Source organism: Mizuhopecten yessoensis, unplaced genomic scaffold, assembly GCF_002113885.1.
Source record: "Mizuhopecten yessoensis strain PY_sf001 unplaced genomic scaffold, ASM211388v2 scaffold11185, whole genome shotgun sequence".
Classification (NCBI taxonomy): Eukaryota; Metazoa; Mollusca; class Bivalvia; order Pectinida; family Pectinidae; genus Mizuhopecten; species Mizuhopecten yessoensis.
This window is the reverse complement of record NW_018408922.1, coordinates 642,211-669,661: the sequence shown is the minus strand read 5'-3', so window position 1 is coordinate 669,661 and position 27,451 is coordinate 642,211. Positions and strand designations below refer to the sequence as shown.

Genomic DNA, 27,451 nt, shown 5'->3' with positions numbered 1-27,451 from the left:
TTACAATGACCATCTTCCAATCAAATAACGCCTTATTTATCAGAGCAAAAGATAAGGGAAGTAATCGTGTGATGACTAAAAGTCTTGGGAGAGTCTATAAGCCCGTGATCTCGTCGGGCCCGTGAACTCGGCTACACAATATATGATGACGTCATCTACTTTCATTTTGATCGAGCACACGTGTGTAGCTGCGACATTCCTTTTGATCGATCACACATTTGTAGCCGGGAAATTCTAATGATAATAATAATAATGACTTAATAATGAATTTCACATAATGGATGTAATCAACAACATCACCAGGTAATAATATACATGTAGATACAGATACAGATACGGATGGCAGAATCAGTTGAGGGGTTCAATGTCACATTGAAAGGAGTGGATCATACAGAAGGATGGGTTACAACTCAACAACAGCTTGACAATGTACTTGAAGCACATCGGCTGCAGAGCGGTACACAGTTTGTATCATGGTTAGTGTCTGTCATGACTTGTAAATTTACGTTTGGCCATTTAGATAGCCATGGCACATAACGATCCATAACAATGCACGGTCTAACTTTTACATCATAGCTTCATTAAGATTTAAAAGGAAATTTAAAACATCCATTTGTGACTTGAGTGGATGCTCTAGATCATTGACACATCCTCTGAATATAGATGGAAAAAAGATCATCGATCTGTACTCTTGACACTGTATATTCGTGTCGAGTAGTATATATGTATATAAGTAAGAAATAACTTAAATCATTTACACAATGTTGATTTCCTAAAGGTATTTTCATATCTCAAAGCTTTAAAAGTTGATTTGTTATGAGTGAAAATATTTATATAAAATATTTATAGGCATGATGACAAAGCAAGGAAGCCAGAAGCTGTTGGTCGCCTGCTGTGGACCCACAAAGATTTATCCATTACTGGTCCTGCATTTGCCTTAGGAAGGCATGTTATCAGACAGTGCCAGTATGGAAAAGGGCATAAAAGGGCCAAGACACAGAAACAACAGGTAATATAAAAAGGGTTTTCTATAGATCTATTAATATTAAAAAGAAAAGAATGTATGTGTCAGCAAAGGCCTCTGTCACAAGTAGGAGGCCTGCTAGGTCAACACCACCAGATAGGTCTATACTGTTATAATAGCAAATATGAGAGGCCAGTGTAGTGGATCCAACACTATAATAGCTCAGATAAGAGGCCTGTGAGGTGGGTGCAACACTATAATTGCAGAGATAGGAGGCCTGTGGGCCTGTGAGGTGGGCGCAACACTATAATAGCTAAGACAGGGGCCCGTGAGGTGGGCGCAACACTATGATAGCTAAGATAGGAGGCCCGTGAGGTTAGCGCAACACTATAATAGCTAAGACAGGAGGCCTATGATATAGGGGAAACACTTTAATAGCTTAGATAGGAGGCCCGTGAGGTGGGCGCAACACTATAATAGCTAAGATAGGAGGCCTATGATATAGGGGAAACACTATAATAGCTAAGATAGGAGGCCCGTGAGGTGGGCGCAACACTATGATAGCAAGGATAGGAGGCCCGTGAGGTGGGCGCAACACTATAATAGCTTAGATAGGAGGCCCGTGAGGTGGGCGAAACACTATGATAGCTAAGATAGGAGGCCCGTGAGGTGAGCGCAACACTATAATAGCTAAGATAGGAGGCCCGTGAGGTGGACGCAACACTATAATAGCTAAGATAGGAGGCCCATGAGGTGGGCGCAACACTATAATAGCTAAGATAGGAGGCCCGTGAGGTGGGCGCAACACTATAATAGCTAAGATAGGAGGCCCGTGAGGTGGGCGCAACACTATAATAGCTAAGATAGGAGGCCCGTGAGGTGGGCGCAACACTATAATAGCTAAGATAGGAGGCCCGTGAGGTGGGCGCAACACTATAATAGCTAAGATAGGAGGCCCGTGAGGTGGGCGCAACACTATAATAGCTAAGATAGGAGGCCCGTGAGGTGGGCGCAACACTATAATAGCTAAGATAGGAGGCCCGTGAGGTGGGCGCAACACTATAATAGCTAAGATAGGAGGCCCGTGAGGTGGGCGCAACACTATAATAGCTAAGATAGGAGGCCCGTGAGGTGGGCGCAACACTATAATAGCTAAGATAGGAGGCCCGTGAGGTGGGCGCAACACTATAATAGCTAAGATAGGAGGCCCGTGAGGTGGGCGCAACACTATAATAGCTAAGATAGGAGGCCCGTGAGGTGGGCGCAACACTATAATAGCTAAGATAGGAGGCCCGTGAGGTGGGCGCAACACTATAATAGCTAAGATAGGAGGCCCGTGAGGTGGGCGCAACACTATAATAGCTAAGATAGGAGGCCCGTGAGGTGGGCGCAACACTATAATAGCTAAGATAGGAGGCCCGTGAGGTGGGCGCAACACTATAATAGCTAAGATAGGAGGCCCGTGAGGTGGGCGCAACACTATAATAGCTAAGATAGGAGGCCCGTGAGGTGGGCGCAACACTATAATAGCTAAGATAGGAGGCCCGTGAGGTGGGCGCAACACTATAATAGCTAAGATAGGAGGCCCGTGAGGTGGGCGCAACACTATAATAGCTAAGATAGGAGGCCCGTGAGGTGGGCGCAACACTATAATAGCTAAGATAGGAGGCCTATGATATAGGGGAAACACTATAATAGCTAAGATAGGAGGCCCGTGAGGTGGGCGCAACTCTATAATAGCTAAGATAGGAGGCCCGTGAGGTGGGCGCAACACTATGATAGCAAGGATAGGAGGCCCGCGAGGTGGGCGCAACACTATAATAGCTTAGATAGGAGGCCCGTGAGGTGGGCGCAACACTATCATTGCTAAGATAGAAGGCCAGTGAGGTGGGCGCAACACTATAATAGCTTAGATAGGAGGCCAGTGAGGTGGGCGCAACACTATGATAGCTAAGATAGAAGGCCCGTGAGGTGAGCGCAGCACTATAATAGCTAAGATAGGAGGCCCGTGAGGTGGGCGCAACACTATGATAGCTAAGATAGGAGGCCCGTGAGGTGAGTGCAACACTATAATAGCTAAGATAGGAGGCCCGTGAGGTGAGTGCAACACTATAATAGCTAAGATAGGAGGCCTATCAACCTTATTATAGTGCTCTAAAACTATTTTCTTTGTACAAGTGAATTGATTGAAATCATATTTTTTGTAGGTTCCTAATTTGCATGACTATGCACAGTCTTCAAGACACTATTTGCAGCGAAGCAAAAAGGTAGGATGCAGTGCTAAGATCATTATCCGCTATATAACTGTATATACGGAATATGATGCTTCTGGAATTTGGGAAAAAGATAGAAGACGCACCAACCTCATGGAGGACTTAAAGAAGCAACTAGCAACTGATGCTAGCTACAAAGGTGTTTCAAGGATTTATATATCACTCCCTATGCACAGTGCACATACCAATCAATTACATACTACACAGTCAAAGGCATTTTAATAAGCATATTAAACCTGATAGCAAATGGCATGAAGATTTGCTTTGAGTGGCACATTCAAGATGGCGCACACTTTCTTGTTCAAATATGACGTTATTTGAATCTGTTACATGTATGTTTAAATACTATACTGATATCTTTAAAACAAAATCAGTACCAGACACTCATGAAAGCTATGAATATTCTGTTATACTTTATATCCAATGGAAAGTCATTTAAAATCTATATGTTGGTGTTCTAAAAAGGTAAATATCTATAAAACAAATAAAACAACTGATTTTTAAATTTCAGAACCACTTGACATGTATTGCAGGAAGTGTTGTTTAACTGAGACTTCAGAATGTCACTGGGTGAGGCAAATATAAATTAAAAACTATTTTTTACATTAATGAAGGAGCAAAGGAATTGGTATCAAACGAACATGTAACAGGAAAGGAAATATGCTAACTTGGGTCCTCCAAACTAGACTAAATTAAGCATGGATTATGTAAGTGATTGGTCCACTGTACCCTCACATCATCATAACAAAAACATAACAATTAAATCTAGATCTACATACATATCCACCAATGGAAGGTCAGTCTCTAAGAGCTACTTAGTATATGTTTGTACACAAATCCTTTTAAAAAGTGTCATACTGATATCAGTCCCTAGGGTCTTATGCAACACAAGTCTGACCACTTCACAACTTTATTCTTTGACATATTTGTTCAAACTTTTATACAAAGATCTGCAAGTATGACAATACCTCTGTATATCTTGTCATCTTACTCAAGAAGTCTTGGAGCAATTTAAGATTCATGATAACTGTTAAGTAGTACTTACAGAAATATGGTATAATAAAATATGTACTATTAACTGTGCTATTACAGATTCAGTGTGACTCTTGTCCAAAGTGGTTTCACTTGAGCTGTCTGGATAATACAGGACACACCAACTTAGCTGAAATACAGGCAAATCCATACCTGTGCAAATTTTGTCTGAAGGAATATGAAGATGAGGTAATATTAACAAATGTGTCTGAATATATGCTTTCTAGAGTATAAACTTTTGTGACAGAATATTTGACTTATAACTAAAATTAGTCACCACCTATATTATAGCTTATTGTAATGGTAAATAAAAAAACTGTACAGTGTACTTTTGCTGTATCTATGTGTGCTGATTGGGGGTGCTCCAAATTGAAATAATATTTGCATGTAATTCACATATAAAAAAAATTTCAACTATCAACATGTACAATTTGAACAATAAATGATGCTTAATTCTTAAGCCTTAATCTCTCCAATCTGTTTTGTCTACAGAACTACATGTTGGCATGCAGAAACACTTGTCAACTTCGGGTTAACCCACAAAAGGTAATTTTTTGGGTTTTGTCTTTGCTTTAGATATACTAAAAGTATTGCAATTTTTCTATCAATGCCTTTTTGTATCTTTATAAAGCCTAAAGCTTCTGGTTTCCTCATTTAATGGATAGTGTTTACATAGTAGTTGTCATTTCCATAGAGTTCAACGTTGGATGTACAATATATAGGTCATGATTGTAGTTGATATTGCTGAGGTTAGTGATGGACAGCTGAAATTATATCTTTTGAAGTAAGACTAGTGCCACAATAATAATATAGTGTTTAATTAGCATGTCAGTCATTATGTCATGAACACTTTTCAGAAAAGAAAGAGAAGTTCTTTTGTGTATGAACCAGTGAAAAAGGCAAACCGTAAGTAAAGATAGTTGTGTTGTATCCAAATCACATTTGAAACAATATTATATCAAAAGTATGAACCCACTTGTATAATATAACTCCCGATTGTAAAAGCTTGAAGCAGTTTTTATTGGTGTATAAGTTGCTATAATTCATAACCAGTCATACATGCATTAAGAATTGAACAGGCAATCTAAAAGACAAAACAATGTTATCCTTGTATATGACCAATATTCATTGATTGTCAGAACGATGATACCTGTACATGTATGTCAGAAATGTTTCTCAAATATAATTGTTTGGTCTTCTACTTGTACACAAATACGGATTGCCCGCAATACTTGGCACTATATTTCTTGTTTCAGTGGACAACATCAAGAAATCAATGGAAGGAGAAAAGGTAAAAGCAGCTTGTTGAACCTTTAAAAAAAAGTGACTTTTTAATATGTAATAAAGACTGTTATTCAGACAAAATAAAGCATCTTTAATTAATCTGTGTTTAGAAACTATTTAAAGTTGGACTTAAGTAGTGCACATTTTCTTAATTAGATTTTAATCCTCAAAACAGCTTTCCAAAGCAAGACCAAACATTTCAAAAAGTATTTTGCATAATACCTGGGAGGTGATGTTGTTTGACAGCCCTTCACGGTATTCCAGTAAATGTAAATGTAAATACCTGTACATTTGTCTTCTCAAGTCTTATTTAAATAGATTTGTAAAACTACATAAGTAAACATTATCATTTACAATAAACTGTTTACATATACTGTTATCCATGACACCCTAACATCTTGGTAGGGGATATTCAGTGTAAATATCTAAATTAATTTTATACATAGGTTACAGTTTATATAAATTGATATCTGCAGGATTTTCATGGTATTTGTACAATTTAAAAGCAAATTTATATAATCATGATATATATAGATTGCCTGTGACAAATGTAGATTTTGATTTCACATCGAATGCCTTAGCTTGAAGTACCAGTATGCAGTTCCTAAACACACGTCAAAGGATGAATTCATATGTAAAATATGTATCAATCACAAACTAATTAATGAACCATGCAAAAGAAAAGAGATATAGTGCATGTTTTATATATTTGATAAAATTCAAGTATGTTTGATCATTTTGATGTACATGTATGATATTTATCAGTTATTTATTAAAAATAAGCTCATATTTATATATATGGATGGGCAACCTGCATCCGTTGGAAGTTAACTGTAAACCCTTAATTAAGTTGTACATATCAAGCCTGTTCTAGTAGTATTATACATGGAACCTTTACTTTACCATTATCATTTCTTTGTTAGTCTGCACCACCACCATTGCTCCAAACTAATAAACGCCGCAGGATTTGTAGAACCGAGAACAACGACTTTCTCGAAGAAAAGGTACCTGTCTTTATAAAGGTTGTATATCAAAATTGTGTCAACATACAAAACAAAATCTTTTCTTTTAATTGTTACAGCCAATATGCATTGAACCATTCATTACTTATATATTTAATCCAAACTATATAGTGTTACATGTATGCATGATTACTGTTATGTACTTGTAACTGTACCAATATTTAAGAGCAAAAGATGTACATTTATTGCTTCTATTTATGGTACAGCCTTTACAGACAGACCGCAGCAAAGAAGAAAGCATAATGCCACCCTTAGAGTTTCCAAAGGTAAAAACATTGTTTAGTGTTTTTTGGTTTTTTCATGCAAATTTTACATAATCAGTAATTCATTGCAATTTCAGTTACTTTAAACTTTGGAAAGAGAACAGCCGTAAGCAGATAAACCTGTTTTAATGGCCTCTGCACATTTTATGTCCTATTCTGAAATGATAAGGCATATAATGTTCCCATCAGTATGTAAGTCACCACCATTCTTGATTGCTGGTTCCCTCAGTACTGGAAATGCATGGTTGGTATTACTGAAATGTGATCAAAAGTTAAAATGTTTTAGTTATCTATTTAATAGGTATTCTACACACAATTTCTCTCTCTCTCTCATACTATCGTTTTATCATTTTGACTTACCAAGTAAAATATCCTTTCTTACAGTATGTTAGTGATGCAGACCAGAGAGACCAGGAAGGCATGATTAATCTTGCTGACATAAAAAAACATGTAATGTATTAACATAGGTTCCATGTTTGCAATTTCTATAACCTGTTTGTTATAGAGTATGTTAGTGAACTTTATTTAACACCTATTCCAAGAGATACCTAGTTCAGACTGTTTCATTGTCAATTAGGGAACAGTGTAGTGTAACCTTTATCAGCCATCTTTGTTGTACAATTAGCCAGCATTATAAAAGTATTAGCTGGCCAACAGTGCTAAGATTAATCATGATGATTTGCTTACCATATTATCATAGGTTTGCATCAGTTCTCTCTGCATATATTTATATTCTACATTAAAATTCTACATTTACAATTTCATACCAAAACTTCATTCCTGCATAACCTTTTTTTGCACTCAAATTTACAGAGTCAGCAAATTCATAACCGAATGAGGGAAATAGTGAAAACACAGGCTTCCAGGAAAAGGTATTTATATGTCTTCCAAGAGTTGTGGGACACACAATGACTTCAACCTCACTCCCAACCCGCATTGTATCTAATGTTGCATTCATAATAGGTAAAACTTTTCTGGTATGTTCATGTCATAATTGTTCGAAACTATGTTATGATGAGGGTCCATTTCTTTTTAGTCTACTTGTATATTTGTTGAAATACTTACAAATATTTTATGTTTTTTTTTTTTATTATTCAAGCCAAAATAGTAAGTCTTTTAGCATTAATATAGTCATCAACCTAATGTTTACTACCAACACAGTTATATAAGGATATCTAAATGTACCGGATAATATTAAAAAAAAGTAGTTGTTCCAAAATATGTATTTAATTTTTAAAGCATATGGTTCAAAAATTTAAATCATCTTGGTGTGCATACGTCAAATAAAATTACAACATAAACCTATAAAGTATAACAAATTACAATACCAAAATACTCATTTACAGCATTTCTCGAAATTGTAATTTGAACCCAGAATGGCTATCTAGACATTCCCAGTTCATAATGAATGGACAGGCAGACGACTGGAAAAACAAGGGATATGGACTTTCTTTTTTCAATCAACCAGTAAGTATCATCAATATCCCACTACATTTTAGTGCAAGTAATTGTCATGTTTTGTATGCATTTTTACCTCAGTATGCTGTGCTTAATAAAGCCATCATTTGATTAATATATTTTATTTACAATTTATAACCCTTAATATGTAATGTATCAAATTTAATATTAACATTATTTGAAATTTGATACAAATTATAAGTGTGACACAATTTTTCTAGCACAGATATACTAGTAGATATATGCGGACTCATACTATTGAACATTTTAGAAACTTTATAAAGCCAATTTATACGAATGATCATCAATTTTACATCTGCTAGTTAAATGGTAGTTATAAAAAGGTAATTAATCTAAAACTGCTTTGACTGCCACTTGTTCCACTCTCTTAATTGGTTGCTGTCACTTATACCAGAGACATATAAAGTCAGTATATACGTCTCTGCTTATACCATGTATTTATTTACCTTAGGTGCAGCATTCTTTGGAACAATGGATTGAAAGGGGGTTTTATGTGGACATTGGAACTTGGTAATAACTGTTGTATTGTAATTACCATTGTATTGTAGAAATAGCCAGCTTATTAAATACATAATATTGGCTGTATTTGGATCTTATTTATTGTTCCAAAGTCTTTGCCATTTAAAACATCTCAAAGTAAGAAAGAAGATCTCAGGCAAATTGTATTGTGTATGGAAAATCTCTGATTTGAAGTTATCTTAAGAGTTGAGGATGGGGCCTGATGTTTTAAGTGCAAGTTCTCATTGCAGTATTTAATTTCTCTCATCATACTTTTGTTGAATATTTTGAATTGAAATGTAGTTAAGGTTGTTAGACAAGATTGAATGAAAGAATAAACTACTATGTGTAGGTATTGTTTTTATTCTACAGTATATTTACGAAATGGGGTTCAATAAAGGGAGCAAGTAAGGAACTTCAAGACCGGATGACACAAAGCCCTTAGTATGTATCTTAACAGAACATTTGTAATGGACCATCTCTGTATCTGTTCCAAATATAACTGGTAAATAGGAACTGCATGCATTTATAACAGTATGAATGCCGTCACAGGCTAGAATTTGTTGCATAATGATAATTTGACTTAGGCAGTTACTTTTTTAACAAATTGATAACTTTTAACAAACATATATATAATCTTATAAAAAATCATAATTGATGTATCAAGGTTACCATTTAAATGACTTCACTGACAACCGTACCATCTAATAAATTCACACATAACCAAACATTCTGTGCTTCCTTTATTGGTATATATATGCAGTTCAAAATGCAAAGAGTTGCCCTGCAGTCATGTGGGGTGTTCATAATTAAATCCTGGTATGTACGTGACATTATGTAAGATATCATACTATAGTGTTTGTATCTTTCATAGTCAATTTACTTTCAGTGAAGCTGACAGTTACATTAAAACTGTACTTGGAAAAGAATGCCTGGCAGTGACAGTTGAAATGGTGAAGAAGATGCCATATTTGAATGCAGACGAGGATTGCAGTCAAACATCTGCCACCACAATGAGGAAAGTTTTCCAAAAAAAAATTGGAAAGAAGTAATTCAATTTATTTTCTCCTAGTCTTTTTACATCTACCCATCCACCATATTGTTCACTTTGATGGTTTTGATTTGGTTATCTATTCTTATGTTAGATTTTGAACGTGTTGGGCACCATAGCACATGGTTTTACATATTTCTCCTACAGCAGCTAGCGCCTGGTTGAAAATAATTCCCTTTTGGCTAGGGAAAACATGCGCAGCCTATCCTTATACATGTGTTTTAAATATCAACTTGATATTAACACTGGGAGTGCCCCACTTCTAGACCCCTAACCAGAACTCTGCCTAATGGAAATGCAGGGAGCCTTAATTAGCAGCCCCTTTTGACCCCTCACCTCCCATTCATGTAATGTATTTTAATGCATTTTGTTGTAGAATCATAGCTTTAACTTATATTGTTCAACTTTAACTTTAACTGTTACATGAGGGTACCCAAAATTGAACACGTTTTAGATATGTGACAGCCTTTTTTATTTTGCAGTATAGATGAATGGTATCTATCTTTATGTCATAGTGCTCCAAAAGCTAAATAGGAAACATTTATATATAATCATAAAAAAGTGTTCCAATTTTGGTATTGTCACATTTAAGAGATAGTCTTATTTTAGCACTTTTCGCACTTTAATTATTGCACCAATTTAAGAATGTGTCAATTGGAATTCTTATATATTGTTTCTATTGCAAATTTTGGTGGTGCACCAAATTATCAATGCGCTAATTTATTAACTCACTGGGTCTGAAGGACCAAGGTGAGCTTATGCCATACCATGAATTTAACTAATTTTGACTGGAAGCATTCCTAGGTGGTAGGGATTCAATATTGTACAAATGGTGGTGACCCCCCGGGGGGCTGAGGGGCGGGCCCAAAAGCAGGCAATTTGGCTATATTGCCTTAAGCTACTTCTTCTCTGGAACTAAGAGATGGATATCAACCATATTTGACTGGAAGCATCCCTAGGTGGTGGAGATTCAAAATTGTACAAATTTTGGGGCTGACCCCCTGGGCTAAGGGGTGAGGCCAAAATAAGTTTATCACTTGGAAATGGTTGAGATCCCCACTGTATGAAGAGAAGAATGCACAGTTGCTTCCAGGTTGGCCCTAGGGTCTGGCCCCACCCTTGGAGACATAGTCCCTGTGTCATAACTTTGAAACGGTTGAGATCCCCTCCCCAAAACTATATATACAAATGCTGGGCATAAAGAGATGAATGCAGTCATGATAATAGAATAGACCCTGCGGTCTGACTGAACCCCTAGGGACCTAGTTTCTTAGTCACAGCTTGAAAGCAGTTGAGATCCCCACCCTATAACCATATAAACAATTGCTAAGTATAAAGAAATGAATGCACATATGCTTCCAGGATGGCCTTGGGGTCTGCCCCACCCTTGGAGACTTATAACCCTTTGGTTATAACTTTGAAATGGTTAAGATCCCCACCCCAAAACTATAAATACAAATGCAGTCATGATATTATAATTGATCCTGGATTGGCCTTGGGGTCTGGCATATTCCTTTGGATCTCAATTGGAGAATATTTTGTCATGATTGCTTAGATATCCAGGTGAGCGATACAGGACCTCTTGGCCTCTTGTTAAAGTTTGATACTATACTAAAATTTGAGTGCGTGAAAATATATACGCCAATGGTATAGGTTTAACTGTGTGGGTATGAGCTTGAGCTCCATATACATGTTTTAGTTATTGCTAGGATTATTACATGTTTTGAGGTTACTCGTAGTGAACATGTATATTAACATATTGTAAAGCACATACATATTAAAAAGCTGAGGTGGTCTTCAGTGAGTCAACACTTGAGAATGGGCAGAGCCTTGGAAATTGTACAGTAACGGGAGTTACAATTGGGTATCTGCTTACAACAATTTAACCATTTCACCACTTCATATGCATCATAACTTTTGTTTTTCAATTTACTGTATAGTCTATATTGTTCATGATTAAAAAAAGGTTTGATAAGGCTGCTTTTGCTGACCTGATGAATTTAGATTGTTGAATTTTTACATCTGATTCACATAGCAGGTTTCAAAAAGTAATGCTCATGACTTTATTGTTCTTTTGTGGTTTACCTATACTTCAGTACATAATGTACTCGTGTAAAATCAGAAGCGGTCGGCTTGTGCCCCCAGGTTCCTTGTTAAGGTAATATGAAGAATGAAGTTAAGTTTAACATTTGTTTAAAGCTCAGCTGGTACAGTAAAATCCGTCAAACGGCAACCTTCTGTTCATTGCAATTTTGGCGGTATATTGAGGTTGTCAGTATAACAAGGGAATCACCGCAAATCACCATAGTAACATGTCCATGCACTTGTGACAACACTAGTTAAACTCACTTTCAAGCAATAACCTGGGCGGAGGCAATAGATAACGAGGGGTTCACATGGTGTTTTAGCACTATTGTTTTTCAAACGAGATGGCTGTATGCAAGTTTGGCGGTTTAACAGAGATATTTCAGAGGGAAAAAATCTGTTTCTCTCACAATGTTGGCAAGGGTGGTGGTTTAACGGGTGGTGATAGAACGAGATTTTATATTGATTATTTGTTTACTTGATGAAGCAGCAGTCCATGTCACCCCAGGTATTATAAAGAAGTAATAGGTATATAACAGGTTTTTTATTCAATATATTGAACTATTCACTTTTATTGTTTTGAAATAATAAAGCTGACCTACTATTGTGGTAATATTTCATTTTGTGTTGGGTATAAATATGTACATATATGTTGTAACAAATGGTACGAGAGTCTTTTTTCATGCTGCTAATTTATTGAGTAGTGTGTATTGAATAAGTGTGAAAGTTAAATATGAAGTGTAATTCATTTAAAAATGAAAACTAGAGTTAATGATATCAACTGTAATGTTAAATGTCTAATGTATGGAATGTATCTTATCTGCTATTGGTAATATGGGGCATATACATATATATATTTTGTCATTTGAAGTTTGTTCTCGCTATATCTAGAGAAATAATGGATGGACCTTTCTGAAATTTCATATGTACAGACAGTACCTACTGTTTAGTGCTATATCTTTACCTCATATCAAATACTTTGAACAAATCCAGATGAGCGATACAGGCCCTCTGGGTCTCTTGTTTGTTTGAAAAACAAAAAGTAAAATAGATTAAGACTAAATTAATGATGAAATACATTTGGAAAGATGTACATTGTACCAACAAGTTTTGTACAAAATCATTCTTTTCTTTTTTTTCTTTGCAATTTAACTAATAAAATCATAAAAATTGATTTGTATATGTATCATGTACTGGTTGGCTACATGCCAAAAAATTGCATATAATGTCTACATGTGTATATTGATCTCTTCTGCCATTATTTTATGCATTCAGAAACTGCCAAATTCATGTACTTTGAACATGTTGAATAAGTCACGAGCACTTTAACATTGCTTATTTTGAGATTTCATTTATATTATTTTAATTATATAAAGATCGATGTAAAAAGCAGAAATGGAAATTAAATAATGTAAGTCTTACCCTGCAAATTTTATTAGAGTGGGAGAAATATATAATCTCATTATAATAAACATTTCAATACCACATCAAAAATGAAGTCACTTTTTTATTTCCACACTTTTCAAACAATTGTCATTCCTGAAAGCTGAGTGTAGAGGAGGAGATATATTGTCAAACTTCTGGGTAACTGTGTGCTCCCACCTCACGGGCCTCCTATCTTAGCTATTATAGTGTTGCGCCCACCTCACGGGCCTCCTATCTTAGCTATTATAGAGTTGCGCCCACCTCACGGGCCTCCTATCTCAGCTATTATAGTGTTGCGCCCACCTCACGGGCCTCCAATCTTAGCTATTATAGTGTTGCGCCCACCTCACAGGGCTCCTATCTTAGCTATTATAGTGTTGCGCCCACCTCACAGGGCTCCTATCTTAGCTATTATAGTGTTGCGCCCACCTCACGGCCTCCAATCTTAGCTATTATAGTGTTGCGCCCACCTCACAGGGCTCCTATCTTAGCTATTATAGTGTTTCACCCACCTCAGAGGCCTCCTATCTTAGCTATTATAGTGTTGCGCCCACCTCACAGGGCTCCTATCTTAGCTATTATAGTGTTGCACCCACCTCAGAGGCCTCCTATCTTACCTATTATAGTGTTGCGCCCACCTCACGGGCCTCCTATCTTACCTATTATAGTGTTGCGCCCACCTCACGGTCCTCCTATCTTAGCTATTATAGTGTTTCCCCTATATCGCCTCCTATCTTACCTATTATAGTGTTGCGCCCACCTCGCGGGCCTCCTATCTTAGCTATTATAGTGTTGCGCCCACCTGTTGCACCCACCTCAGAGGCCTCCTATCTTCCCTATTATAGTGTTGCGCCCACCTCACGGGCCCCCTATCTTAGCTATTATAGTGTTGCGCCCACCTCACGGTCCTCCTATCTTAGCTATTATAGAGTTGCGCCCACCTCACGGTCCTCCTATCTTAGCTATTATAGAGTTGCGCCCAACTCACGGGCCTCCTATCTTAGCTATTATAGTGTTGCCCCCACCTCACAGGCCTCCTATCTTAGCTATTATAGAGTTGCGCCCACCTCACGGTCCTCCTATCTTAGCTATTATAGTGTTTCCCCTACATCATAGGCCTCCTATCTTAGCTATTATAGTGCTGCGCTCACCTCACAGGCCTTCTATCCTAGCTATCATAGTGTTGCGCCCACCTCACGGTCCTCCTATCTAAGCTATTATAGTGTTGCGCCCACCTCCCTGGCCTCCTATCTTAGCTATTATAGTGTTGCGCCCAAATCACAGGCCTCCTATCTTAGCTATTATAGAGTTGCGCCCACCTCACGGTCCTCCTATCTTAGCTATTATAGTGTTGCGCCCACCTCACAGGGCTCCTATCTTAGCTATTATAGTGTTGCCCCCACCTCACAGGGCTCCTATCTTAGCTATTAAAGTGTTGCACCCACCTCAGAGGCCTCCTATCTTACCTATTATAGAGTTGCGCACACATCACGGGCCTCCTATCTTAGCTATTATAGTGTTGCACCTATATCATAGGCCTTTTATCTTAGCTATTATAGTGTTTCACCTATATCATAGGCCTCCTATCTTAGCTATTACAGTGTTGCGCCAACCTCCCGGGCTTCCTATCTTAGCTATTATAGAGTTGCGCCCACCTCACGGTCCTCCTATCTTAGCTATTATAGTGTTTCCCCTATATCATAGGCCTTTTATCTTAGCTATTATAGTGTTTCCCCTATATCATAGGCCTCCTATCTTAGCTATTATAGTGCTGCGCTCACCTCACGGGCCTTCTATCCTAGCTATCATAGTGTTGCGCCCACCTCACGGGCCTCCTATCTAAGCTATTATAGTGTTGCGCCCACCTCACGGGCCTCCTATCTTAGCTATTATAGTGTTGCGCCCACCTCACGGGCCTCCTATCTTAGCTATTATAGTGTTGCGCCCACCTCACGGGCCTCCTATCTTAGCTATTATAGTGTTGCGCCCACCTCACGGGCCTCCTATCTTAGCTATTATAGTGTTGCGCCCACCTCACGGGCCTCCTATCTTAGCTATTATAGTGTTGCGCCCACCTCACGGGCCTCCTATCTTAGCTATTATAGTGTTGCGCCCACCTCACGGGCCTCCTATCTTAGCTATTATAGTGTTGCGCCCACCTCACGGGCCTCCTATCTTAGCTATTATAGTGTTGCGCCCACCTCACGGGCCTCCTATCTTAGCTATTATAGTGTTGCGCCCACCTCACGGGCCTCCTATCTTAGCTATTATAGTGTTGCGCCCACCTCACGGGCCTCCTATCTTAGCTATTATAGTGTTGCGCCCACCTCACGGGCCTCCTATCTTAGCTATTATAGTGTTGCGCCCACCTCACGGGCCTCCTATCTTAGCTATTATAGTGTTGCGCCCACCTCACGGGCCTCCTATCTTAGCTATTATAGTGTTGCGCCCACCTCACGGGCCTCCTATCTTAGCTATTATAGTGTTGCGCCCACCTCACGGGCCTCCTATCTTAGCTATTATAGTGTTGCGCCCACCTCACGGGCCTCCTATCTTAGCTATTATAGTGTTGCGCCCACCTCACGGGCCTCCTATCTTAGCTATTATAGTGTTGCGCCCACCTCACGGGCCTCCTATCTTAGCTATTATAGTGTTGCGCCCACCTCACGGGCCTCCTATCTTAGCTATTATAGTGTTGCGCCCACCTCACGGGCCTCCTATCTTAGCTATTATAGTGTTGCGCCCACCTCACGGGCCTCCTATCTTAGCTATTATAGTGTTGCGCCCACCTCACGGGCCTCCTATCTTAGCTATTATAGTGTTGCGCCCACCTCACGGGCCTCCTATCTTAGCTATTATAGTGTTGCGCCCACCTCACGGGCCTCCTATCTTAGCTATTATAGTGTTGCGCCCACCTCACGGGCCTCCTATCTTAGCTATTATAGTGTTGCGCCCACCTCACGGGCCTCCTATCTTAGCTATTATAGTGTTGCGCCCACCTCACGGGCCTCCTATCTTAGCTATTATAGTGTTGCGCCCACCTCACGGGCCTCCTATCTTAGCTATTATAGTGTTGCGCCCACCTCACGGGCCTCCTATCTTAGCTATTATAGTGTTGCGCCCACCTCACGGGCCTCCTATCTTAGCTATTATAGTGTTGCGCCCACCTCACGGGCCTCCTATCTTAGCTATTATAGTGTTGCGCCCACCTCACGGGCCTCCTATCTTAGCTATTATAGTGTTGCGCCCACCTCACGGGCCTCCTATCTTAGCTATTATAGTGTTGCGCCCACCTCACGGGCCTCCTATCTTAGCTATTATAGTGTTGCGCCCACCTCACGGGCCTCCTATCTTAGCTATTATAGTGTTGCGCCCACCTCACGGGCCTCCTATCTTAGCTATTATAGTGTTGCGCCCACCTCACGGGCCTCCTATCTTAGCTATTATAGTGTTGCGCCCACCTCACGGGCCTCCTATCTTAGCTATTATAGTGTTGCGCCCACCTCACGGGCCTCCTATCTTAGCTATTATAGTGTTGCGCCCACCTCACGGGCCTCCTATCTTAGCTATTATAGTGTTGCGCCCACCTCACGGGCCTCCTATCTTAGCTATTATAGTGTTGCGCCCACCTCACGGGCCTCCTATCTTAGCTATTATAGTGTTGCGCCCACCTCACGGGCCTCCTATCTTAGCTATTATAGTGTTGCGCCCACCTCACGGGCCTCCTATCTTAGCTATTATAGTGTTGCGCCCACCTCACGGGCCTCCTATCTTAGCTATTATAGTGTTGCGCCCACCTCACGGGCCTCCTATCTTAGCTATTATAGTGTTGCGCCCACCTCACGGGCCTCCTATCTTAGCTATTATAGTGTTGCGCCCACCTCACGGGCCTCCTATCTTAGCTATTATAGTGTTGCGCCCACCTCACGGGCCTCCTATCTTAGCTATTATAGTGTTGCGCCCACCTCACGGGCCTCCTATCTTAGCTATTATAGTGTTGCGCCCACCTCACGGGCCTCCTATCTTAGCTATTATAGTGTTGCGCCCACCTCACGGGCCTCCTATCTTAGCTATTATAGTGTTGCGCCCACCTCACGGGCCTCCTATCTTAGCTATTATAGAGTTGCGCCCACCTCACGGGCCTCCCATCTTAGCTATTATAGTGTTGCGCCCACCTCACGGGCCTTTTATCTCTGCTATTATAGTGTTGCCCCTATCTCAATGGCCTCCTATCTTAGCTATTTTAGTGTTGCGCCCACCTCACGGGCATCCTTTTTTGCTATAATAATGTTGCACCAACGTCAAGGGCCTCTTTAATCTTTTCTATTATAATGTTACACCCACTACACGGGCCTCTCATATTTGCTATTATAATGTTGTGCCCACTTTATTTGCCATTATAGAGTTATACCCACCTCACAAGCCTCCTATCTTTACTATTTTATAATGTTACGCCCACTTCCCTAAATGCTGCCCGTTATACCTTAAAACGAAAGTAAACGTAGATGACGTCATCATATATTGTGTAGCCGAGTTCACGGGCCCGACGAGATCACGGGCTTATAGCTATAGACTCTCCCAAAAGTCTTCCTTCAAGGCAAATGAGTAGGTATTTACACGACTTTCGTAAATAAGTTTGTACAGTCGGGGTTATAAGTCAACAACGTCAACACATACACTGTATGTCATTAGTTACAAGTGACACTGTTAATACATTGTAAATATTGTTGACTCTTCAAAATTCTTCCCATGTTAGGTCCAACATTTGGGCAAAAAAGTGAGTAGTCTGGTGAACATGGCCGGGTGGGCGACACTACACTGATTTCTTTCGCTGTATCTTTCTTTGTAATATACATCGATGTAAGCTTTTTAGCTTTGGAGATGTCTTGATTATATTTCGTTCACTTATTGATAGTGTTCGTGCGGTTGCGCATAAAATGATAAAAGTCCATTATTATCTGGTAGACATACATCTATCCGTCAAAATATCTAAAAGGCTGGTGTAAGGGCCAGAGCAAACTCGAGCTTTACAGTTATATGTACCTACCAGCAATCATTTAATAACGTCTAAAATGCTTTCTCTTTATACTAACTAATCTTTGTGAAATTATTCTTATCACATATAAATAGTTGCTAACCCCTGTGGCTCATGTGAGTTGGTTCATTGAGTGGCTGGATGATGTCCTGCCTGCAGTAAAGTCATATTTATATGTTTTTAAGATATTCAGGGCTGACATTCAGCCAAAATTCCAATACTCATGCATGTTGTACAATGGACTGGGTTGATTTTTGTAATCAGGTAGCTAAATTGGTTAGAGCGTCTGTTTGAAAGTTTAGAGGAGCAGTGTTCAAATCCTAGTCTGACCATGCATTTATCTTCTCCTGTTATAAATAGGGTGCCTGAGACCACAGACATTCCTTGCTTCAAGCATTGTGTGAATGCTTGGCAAAGGAATACCCGAATCTGGGTTGTAAATAAGTGTTGTCTTTAGGGATGAGGACTACAAAAAGGGGAGAGAAATTTAGTAAACTTGACTGGGTTGCAATTGATTGGTAATTAAAGCACCTCTATAGATCTAGAGTCTAGAGGTCTCGGGTTCAATGCAGGTCCCGCTTAATAAGTCGTCACCATTTTTAGCTTCACCAGTGGCCCGAATAACCAAGAGGCCCAAGCTGATGATATTTGGCCAGTAGCATGCTGGGATGAAGGGCTACCAAGTTTGTTCAAATGAATGACCTTGACCCACTTTCAAGGTCAAAGGGGTCAAATATGCTAAGATCTTCAAACGACTTCTTCTCAATAACCAAAAGGCCCATGGTACTGATAGTATGCCTGTAGCATATTGCTAGGATGAAGGGCTACCAAGTTTGTTCAAATGAATGACCTTGATCCACATTCAAGGTCACATGGGTCAAATGTCTTAATATCTTCAAACGACTTCTTCTAAATAACCAAAAGGCCAAGGGTGATGATATTTGGCCAGTAGCATGATGGGATAAAGGACTACCAAGTTTGTTCAAATTAATGACCTTGACCCACTATCAAGGTCACAGGGGTCAAATGTCGTTAAATCTTCAAACAATTTTTCTCAATAACCAAAAGGCCCAGGGTACTTAAATTCGGCCTGTAGCATGCTGGGATAAAGGACTACCAAGTTTGTTAAAATGAATGACCTTGACCCACTTGCAAGGTCACAGGGTTCAAATGTCTTAAAATTTTCAAAACACTTCTCAATAACCAAAAGGCACAGGGTACTGATATTGGGCCTGCATGTAGCATGCTGGGATGAAGGACTACCAAGTTTGTTCAAATGAATGACCTTGACCCACTTTAAACCTAATATCCTTGTTCGATATTCAAGGTCACAGGTGTCATATGTTTAAATCTTTTAATAGGTTCTTATGAATCAAACACTGATATTATGCTTGTAGCTGTATTTTAGTCTACTTTTAAGATTACAAGGGTGAGATTAATACCAGGTGAGCGATGCAGGCCCATTGTGCCTCTTGTTCCTCTCCTGTTACACTTATTTTGTCTGTTCGATTGCATTGTATAATTATATTTTTTTGGTTCCATTCAACATCTTTATTTCAAATTGACAAGTTCTACATAATATTGATTTCCTACATAATAATAATTTCCTATTATTAGTAAAACCTTGTTATATTGGCACTGTTTGGACGGTGAAATTTAGCATTGGAAAGGAATAAAGCGAGATATCAAGAGTGAACAAAAAAAAATGATTAAGAAAAATTGGAAACAAGGACCTTGATGTAAGCGAGATTGGAAGTTATTAAAGCAAAGGGCATTGTATTGAGGTGCACATGTATATGATATTTATCTTTACCTTTTTGTTGTTGCAGTATTGTCTTGGTGAGAAGGGATCATCATGGATATTCCATTTCCGAGGCAGTTCGGCAGCAAAAGTGCCCATGCCTTGCTCCTGCAGCAGCACCTTCATGACCAGATGATGTCACAGTCAGAATTTTGTGATGTCACTCTGGTGGTGGATAATGTGGTAGGTCAGATTTTATTGATCAGTCTAAGTGTCAAAATTAAGTGTGTTTATAGATTATCCCACTGTATATATATATATAGGGATGTTAATCTTCTTCTCAACATGGCTGCTGAACAGACATTATGTTTCTATCATCTTTATGATAATTTGTTCATTCATTATACACATCATATGCTACAGAATAAATTGATTTTAAAGACAACATGTCAGTGTAATGTGACTGGTTGGAATACTATGCTGGGTGCCTGTTCATGTGTTATATTGAGCTGGAGTTTGAGGTGGCACTAAAAAGTTTGCATGAGATGCGCTCTACTTCAAGGAGGCAAATACCCCAACATACTGCCTCCAGTACACATACACACATACATTACAGACATGGAGTTGGTCCTTGAATTACCCTAGCCGTTAATAGGACATGAAACCCTATAAAACTAAACCAACTAACTAGTGGTGTTCCTATAATCAAAAGAAGTCGAAAGTCAATAGATAAGGTGAAAAAGTAAGCACTCGATTACAATATCTAACAATCGAAAAATCGAAATCTGCTCAAATGATATTATGCTAAATTTATTTAAAACTGCAATGTATCCAAAGTATTTTTTTGTACTCGTGCTATGAGGTAAAGATAGCGGCGTACTAAACACCACACAATGTATTTACCAAAGTTTTGATATTATAATCAATTAATCGTTCATTACAAGTCTTCCAATAAATGATTATGATGTCTCATCCGATTCTCAACACTACAAATGACAAAAGATCTAGAAGTTACCAGTGTTCCTGCAGGTCAGAAAAGGAATGGATGTGTAATGAACTGCAGCATCATTATAGCTTCATGTTGTGTTGTCTGCAAATTAAAGCAAATTAGGTAACATTCTGAGATTGCTCTTTCAGTATTGTTCAAAGTAATGATTGTTGAACCTTGGTTGTAAAAAGTGTTGTCTTCAGGGGCAAAGACTTATAAAAAGGTAGGTAGAATGTAGCAGAGCTAGACTGGGTTGATCACCAGCGACAAGGTACATGTAGCTCAATAGGTTCATCTGTTAGTAGTCTTAAAATGGTAGACACTATTCACATTTTGTCTATTATAGCGTCCCTACATCAGGGTTCTAGTTTTTCTAATTAATGTTTATCAAACATTTATGTCTGCAGGAGATAAAAGCCCACTGGTGTGTGCTGGTGTCCTGTCCATACTTTCAGTCCCTTTACGACAGCGGCCTTGCAGAAAGATTTTCTGGTATGTATGCAGTGATTATTTTCTGGTACATTTTGGCAATCAGTTTTGTGTTAAGAAATTTCAATTAACTCATATGAGTAAACTATCTGTAAATCTCCTGATAAATATCAGTAAGGTGTGGAGTAATAATACATGGCATATTGTGATAAGTTGCTTGATGTCAAGTTTGTTTAAATAAATAACATTGACCCAATTAAAAATCATACATGTGAAGCGTATTTTCCAACACCACTGGATCACAGGTGAGCAATACAGGCCCACTGGGCCTTTTGTCTATACCATTTACAAATTGTACCTGTATTTTATTTCATTCTTGCCGCAGGGACAGTCGAGCTACACATTGGAAAACCTGGCGCCGTCCGCTCCGCTTTAGAGTTCCTGTATCTTGGTAATGTGAAAATCAGCTACGACAACGTACAGGAACTCCTAGAGGTGGCCGACTATTTCCAGATCATGGAGTTAAAACGAGCATGCCAGGACTACCTCTACTCCGTCAACATCAACACGGACAATTGTGTACGAATCTGTCTCATGTGTAGTCTCTATGACCTTGACCTTTACACAAGGGCATTTGATTTCTTACGAGGGAATCTACCAGAAGTGATGCAAAAGGAAGACATTTTGTCGCTCACACACGATTCTGTGTTGTCCCTTGTGACCGACCTGTCATTATGTTATGTGTCTCAGTCAGACTTTTTTCGGTTTATAGTTCGCTGGGTGCAGTTTGAAGAGGAGGTAAGGTTGACCTACTTTGAAGAGTTGTTTTGTGCTTTGAATCTTCTTGGCATTCCAAAGAAGTACCTTGAGGAAGAGGTAGAGCAACATAAATTTGTTAGCGGCAGTGAAAAATGTAAAGATGAGGTGCTCAGTGTCAAATCAAAATACAAGGCAGGACTTATTGAAGAGGATTCAGGAATGAGAGATGTTGTTATCGTGGCAGGGGGTAGTGGTGATGGACTTTACTTCAACAATCTCTTCCATCTATTCCCTTTCTCGGAAAGTATATCTGTTTGCTCTGTGTATGGGTTTGTTGTGAACGAAGGACGCTGGATAGAGTTAGCTCCCTTACCAGTGAAAATGAGAAAACCAGTGGTCACCTATGATCCCCTGGGCTACCTGTACGTGTTCAACACGGCTCATTCAAACTACGACTCAGTTTTCATTGTGTACAAATATAACATTGAAGAGAAGACATGGACAAGCTTTCGACTCCAAATACCGGACAGTATTACAAATGTGTTCATCCAGAATATTGTGTCGTGTAACAGTCGTCTGTATGCAATTGTATCTGGTAATATGCCTTCAGCACACAAAACCCCACCTGTGGAGGAATGGCAGACAGTCCTCTTAGAAGTCAAGGAAGACACGGAGAGTGTTATCAAGTGCAATCTCTTCCAGGGTAACACCACCAATGCACAGATCACTTCTCTCGGGGTCAATAATCGCCACGTCTGTGTGCTGGTGTGGAAACACGGTGCAAAGGGCAAGAAGAGTCGTCAATATGCAAAATTTGTCATGTACGATGCAGTCACTGAGAAAAAGCTTGACCAATCCAAAGGAGCGTTTTGGGACAGCATACTGATTCCAATAGAAAATGAGCTTGTCACCTGTAGGATGGGTAAGTATACTGCCAAGAAGTATTCCTTCAGTGACAAACGATGGAAGGGGGTCAAGGGACAGATAATGTCACAATTACCCGAGGATCCTACCCGCCAGGATTTCTCTTATCACTCGGACGGCGTCAACTTTTATGTATTTGGCGGAAAGGATGCCTCAACCAAGAAACTCTTGGATACCGCTTTCAGGTTCAATTTTGAGAAAAGGAAGTGGACCAAGCTGGAAAATATGCCACAGGCTGTGATGCAGAGTGCCATTTGCCACGTGAAAATGCCGGCAGACCATGTGCGATGCCACATCAGTTGTCCACATTGTGTGTACCACACACGTAAGAGCCAGGCGGTGTATGACGTTGAATGTTCGTTTGATGAAGGAGATGATGACACAGATTGTGACTATTCATATGATGATGATGAAGAAGACTTCCCTTCAGATCACTGGGAAGACTACTTCGACTATTATGATCCCTATCAGGATCCCTATCAGGACTGGTACTGATCATCAAATTCTCGTGTCGCTGGAGAACTGGTACTGATCAACAAATTCACCTCTTGTCGCTCGAATGATGGCTATTATTATCCCCTCACTGGTCACCTGTACAACAGCCTGACAGCTGCTTATTCTACTTCCCCTGTGATCACCATGACAACTGCTTATTCCACTTCCCCTGTGATCACCATGACGACTGCTTATTCTACTCCCCCCTCAAATCACCATGACCATATTGCCTATTCCACTTCCCCTTGTATAACCATGACAACTGCTTTTAATTAATCCACTTCCCCTCAAATCACCATGACGACTGCTTATTCCACTCCCCCTCAAATCACCATGACCATATTGCTTATTCCACTTCCCCTTGTATAACCATGACAACTACTTTTAATTAATCCACTTCCCCTCAAATCACCATGACGACTGTTGATTCTGGTTCCCTTTTCCCTTAGATCACTAAGATGGCTGTGTTTTTGACCATGTGAATGTGATAGATGAGCTGATCAAAACATCACAATGTAACCTATTGCATATAAATTAGGACTATTTCATGGTTTTGTAATGGAGCCCATTTCAAACAGTCACAAGAAGAAAGGAAATAAGATTTCCAGTCAGTTTTCCGAGAGATGTTGGTTGTCCTGAGATTTCATATATATATATACTATTTATACTTAACATGATATACTGGTCACAAAATACAGCATTACACAGGGATCTTTTGTTAGTAACTAGTATACATATGGTATTTACATTGTTTGCTTTTCATTTTACGGTTTTTAGCTCACCTGGCCAAAAGGGTCAAGTTAGCTTTTATTTTTATGAAGGGCTCGTGGTCAACATCTGTCATCTCTGTCCGTCACTCTCAAGGTCACAATGGTTGATGATTAAAAACCTTCAAACAACTTCTTCTGAATAACCCAAGGGCCCAGGGTAATGCTATCTGGCCAGTAGCATGCTTGGATAAAGGGCTACCAAGTTTGTTCAAATAAATAACCTTGGCCCCTTTCAAAGTTCCAGAGATCAAATATGTTAAAATCTTGAAACAACTCCAGTCCTCAATAACTGGAAGGCCAAGGTTAGGATGGTGAATTTTGCTTAATTTAGCTCATTTTAATAAGGTTGCTTTTGTTTTGCTGGTGTGAGATTAATACCAGGTGAGCTATTCAGGCCCATTTGGGCTTCTTGTTTATACAAATTGCTCCACTATTCCAGTTATGTTGTTATCTAGCTACTTGAGTGTTGAAAGTGACTGCATATTTGAGGTTCCACTGAATTTGTGGTTCCAGTCGATGTAATCTTGAAAACTGCAAAAATATTCATGCTATGTGTATACGGTATCAGCTGCAGTCTGCACACTGTTCTGTAAAAGCAAATATATTAAATTGGAGGTTTTCTAAACTTTTGAGAAAAGAACATTCTTAGAGGCAATTTTTTACACAGTGAGAAATGTTTGGTGTCACAAAATATGTTTTGATACTCAAACTTGTAAAATTTGTATTAACATTTAGTCTGCTAGATCAGGATCAAATAGATTCTGTAGCTTATTGTCATAATTATAATTAATTGTAATCATTTTGACATGACACCGTTCCAAATGCATACTCTGAATTAATTTTGTTTTCATCCAGATCGATTTCAAAACTATTGAAAATTTCACAGTGCTTGTTTACATGTACCTGTTTATATATATATGTTCATCTTATAAACAAGGATTTTTTTTTTGTGAATTCTTTCTTATTTTACATCAGTTTGTTCCTTAAAGTCTCTAAAATCCCCCCAATAAATCTATTGTTAGTTGTGACCTTGCCACTTACCTCTGACTGTTATAAACTGTAGTACAATTTTCTGCAATTATTTTAGTGTCGACACAATAAAACAGTTTTGGTGGATTGTAGAATTCAGTTTACATTTAACACACCAAGTGTAGTGCTGGTATAAATTTGCCACCTTCTAATTATAGCACCAGTCTGCTGTATTTCATGATACCATATTCGTTTGTTCGTTACAAACTTTTATGCATCACCATCATTATATCGCCAAACCTCCTTGTAATTTCAATTTACCCAGACAAAATGTGGTATTATAAAGGGGTCTTACTGTGTTTGTATCCTTTGGAAAGAAATTTTGTCACATAGATTCAATTTGTCACAAACATAATTTCTGAGTTCCCATCTAGATCCCCTGGCTTTTGTTATAAATGCATTTTGATTTTCATGTTCTTTGTGGGCACAAAAAACACTTATTACAATTAGGCTTAATTAGACATCAAAATATGATGCAATAAATTAAATGTCTTTCTTTGTATGGAGAATTTCTTTATGAAATGTTTTCATTTGTGTTTGGAATTTGAAATTTGGAGTGAAAGCTAGTCAGAAATGACTGACTATTTCCTCTTATATTTGTTTTGATGTGACACTGACACTCAAACAAATTTAAGAGGAGAAAATCAGTTATTTAGGATTAAGTGAAAGCATGTAATTTCTCACATTCTTGTCTGAGGAAATTCAGGGTTGAATGAGAGTTTAACTATTTGCATTACATTTATAGATTATTCAGTGTTTTTGTTACCTAAATTTTTACAACAGCCAGTTTGTTTATAAATTGGGAAAATACAGCATTATTTGTATTGAATTTGGGAATATATTCCCCAGTTTTGGGTAATTTTTGGAGAATAAGGCACTTTTTAGCTAGGGGAAACAGCCTGTATTCGGCAGTAAAACCGAGCAAAAATAAAATAAAAAAATTGTTGATAATATCCACAAACTTTAGTCTACAAAAAATAAACGCTAGAGTCACCTGACCGATAACAAGTATCATTATGTTAGCTGATCAGCTGTATATTGTGTTTTGTCTTATTTTCAAGTGACTATATATATATAGATGCTTGGTTTTGTGATTCAGTTATTTCTAATACAGGCAAATACATGTAATAATTTGTATTTCTCTGCAAAAAATAAATAAATTATCCACCTAATAATAATTTTTAAAAATCTTTATCATCTGTGAGCATATTCGAGCAATAATCTGAAGCTATCGGAGATTTTAATGTTTTAACACAGTCTAGAAATGAAGAAGTTATGTATCAAATTGGTGACCGTGTTCTCTACCAACTCTTCTGTGTTTTATATTTGTCTGGTCCATAAGGTTGTGAAACATAATCATTTTAACAAGTTATATACCTATATATCAATACTCAATACTGGTGTAATTTTTCTGTAAAACCAATATACACTTATTTACTAACTGCAGTTGGAATTTGAAGTCAGGTTTATTTTGATGCAATATCCAATAATTATTTTTGCAATTAAATATCATTCAGATAAATATTAAGCAAGCAATCAAAATCTGAACAACATATAAAAGTTGCATATTTGCAATTTTAAACGGAAGATCAAAAAAAGAGTGTTGCCCAAACATTCAGAAGAAAAGAAGTCTTATGACCAAAAGAACAGTTCGAATCACATCTCTAACTCTTCACCAGGTATATAAACGGGTGAGGTCGTTAAGGGGAAGTATACAATATCCAATCTGTGATTTTAATGTACTGAACAACAAAGGGGGACAAGTGGTTTAATTCTATTACAAAATTTAGCATAATAGTGATTCATGTTTGATCCCAGATCAGCACCACAACAATGTTTAATAAAAGAATGATGGGATTTATCGTGTTGTTTATAGTGTATTTGTTAGCTCACCAGGTACGAGGG

At 38.6% G+C, this 27,451-nt stretch overlaps 2 protein-coding genes across 5 annotated transcripts in view; both read left to right on the top strand.

Moving 5' to 3' along the window:
* The window catches only part of LOC110440589, a 170,203-nt gene extending 159,539 nt beyond the window's left edge, over window positions 1-10,664 (top strand). Inside the window, exons 3-18 of one of the 4 annotated variants that reach the window (XM_021483735.1) lie at window positions 322-476; window positions 850-1,009; window positions 3,172-3,376; window positions 3,749-3,807; window positions 4,330-4,458; window positions 4,762-4,815; window positions 5,127-5,175; window positions 5,526-5,560; window positions 6,477-6,557; window positions 6,782-6,841; window positions 7,223-7,288; window positions 7,652-7,710; window positions 8,185-8,305; window positions 8,769-8,827; window positions 9,188-9,259; window positions 9,705-10,664. In XM_021483735.1, coding sequence (XP_021339410.1) covers window positions 340-476; window positions 850-1,009; window positions 3,172-3,376; window positions 3,749-3,807; window positions 4,330-4,458; window positions 4,762-4,815; window positions 5,127-5,175; window positions 5,526-5,560; window positions 6,477-6,557; window positions 6,782-6,841; window positions 7,223-7,288; window positions 7,652-7,710; window positions 8,185-8,305; window positions 8,769-8,827; window positions 9,188-9,259; window positions 9,705-9,867 — 1,509 coding nt within the window. In that variant the 5' untranslated portion in view covers window positions 322-339 and the 3' untranslated portion in view covers window positions 9,868-10,664. Of the gene's footprint in view, window positions 1-90; window positions 477-849; window positions 1,010-3,171; window positions 3,377-3,748; window positions 3,808-4,329; window positions 4,459-4,761; window positions 4,816-5,126; window positions 5,176-5,525; window positions 5,561-6,476; window positions 6,558-6,781; window positions 6,842-7,222; window positions 7,289-7,651; window positions 7,711-8,184; window positions 8,306-8,768; window positions 8,828-9,187; window positions 9,321-9,704 lie in introns of those variants that run through there. The other 3 variants (XR_002461751.1, XM_021483734.1, XM_021483736.1) reach the window with 3 other exon arrangements.
* LOC110440588 (kelch-like protein 11) lies at window positions 56-27,408 on the top strand. Its single transcript, XM_021483733.1, has 5 exons — window positions 56-81; window positions 17,961-17,981; window positions 20,241-20,395; window positions 21,548-21,632; window positions 21,955-27,408. Exons 3-5 carry the CDS (start codon window positions 20,267-20,269, stop codon window positions 23,745-23,747), a joined length of 2,007 nt encoding a protein of 668 aa, XP_021339408.1. The 5' UTR covers window positions 56-81; window positions 17,961-17,981; window positions 20,241-20,266; the 3' UTR covers window positions 23,748-27,408.
* The last annotated feature ends 43 nt before the right edge of the window (window positions 27,409-27,451 follow it).

Bases quoted from the DNA above. Each gene is read 5' to 3' on its own strand.
- LOC110440588 (XM_021483733.1), top strand. From the start codon at position 20,267: ATGGATATTCCATTTCCGAGGCAGTTCGGCAGCAAAAGTGCCCATGCC. The intron at 20,396-21,547 runs GTAGGTCAGATT...TTATGTCTGCAG, and splicing joins CTCTGGTGGTGGATAATGTG to GAGATAAAAGCCCACTGGTG. The intron at 21,633-21,954 runs GTATGTATGCAG...TTCTTGCCGCAG, and splicing joins CCTTGCAGAAAGATTTTCTG to GGACAGTCGAGCTACACATT.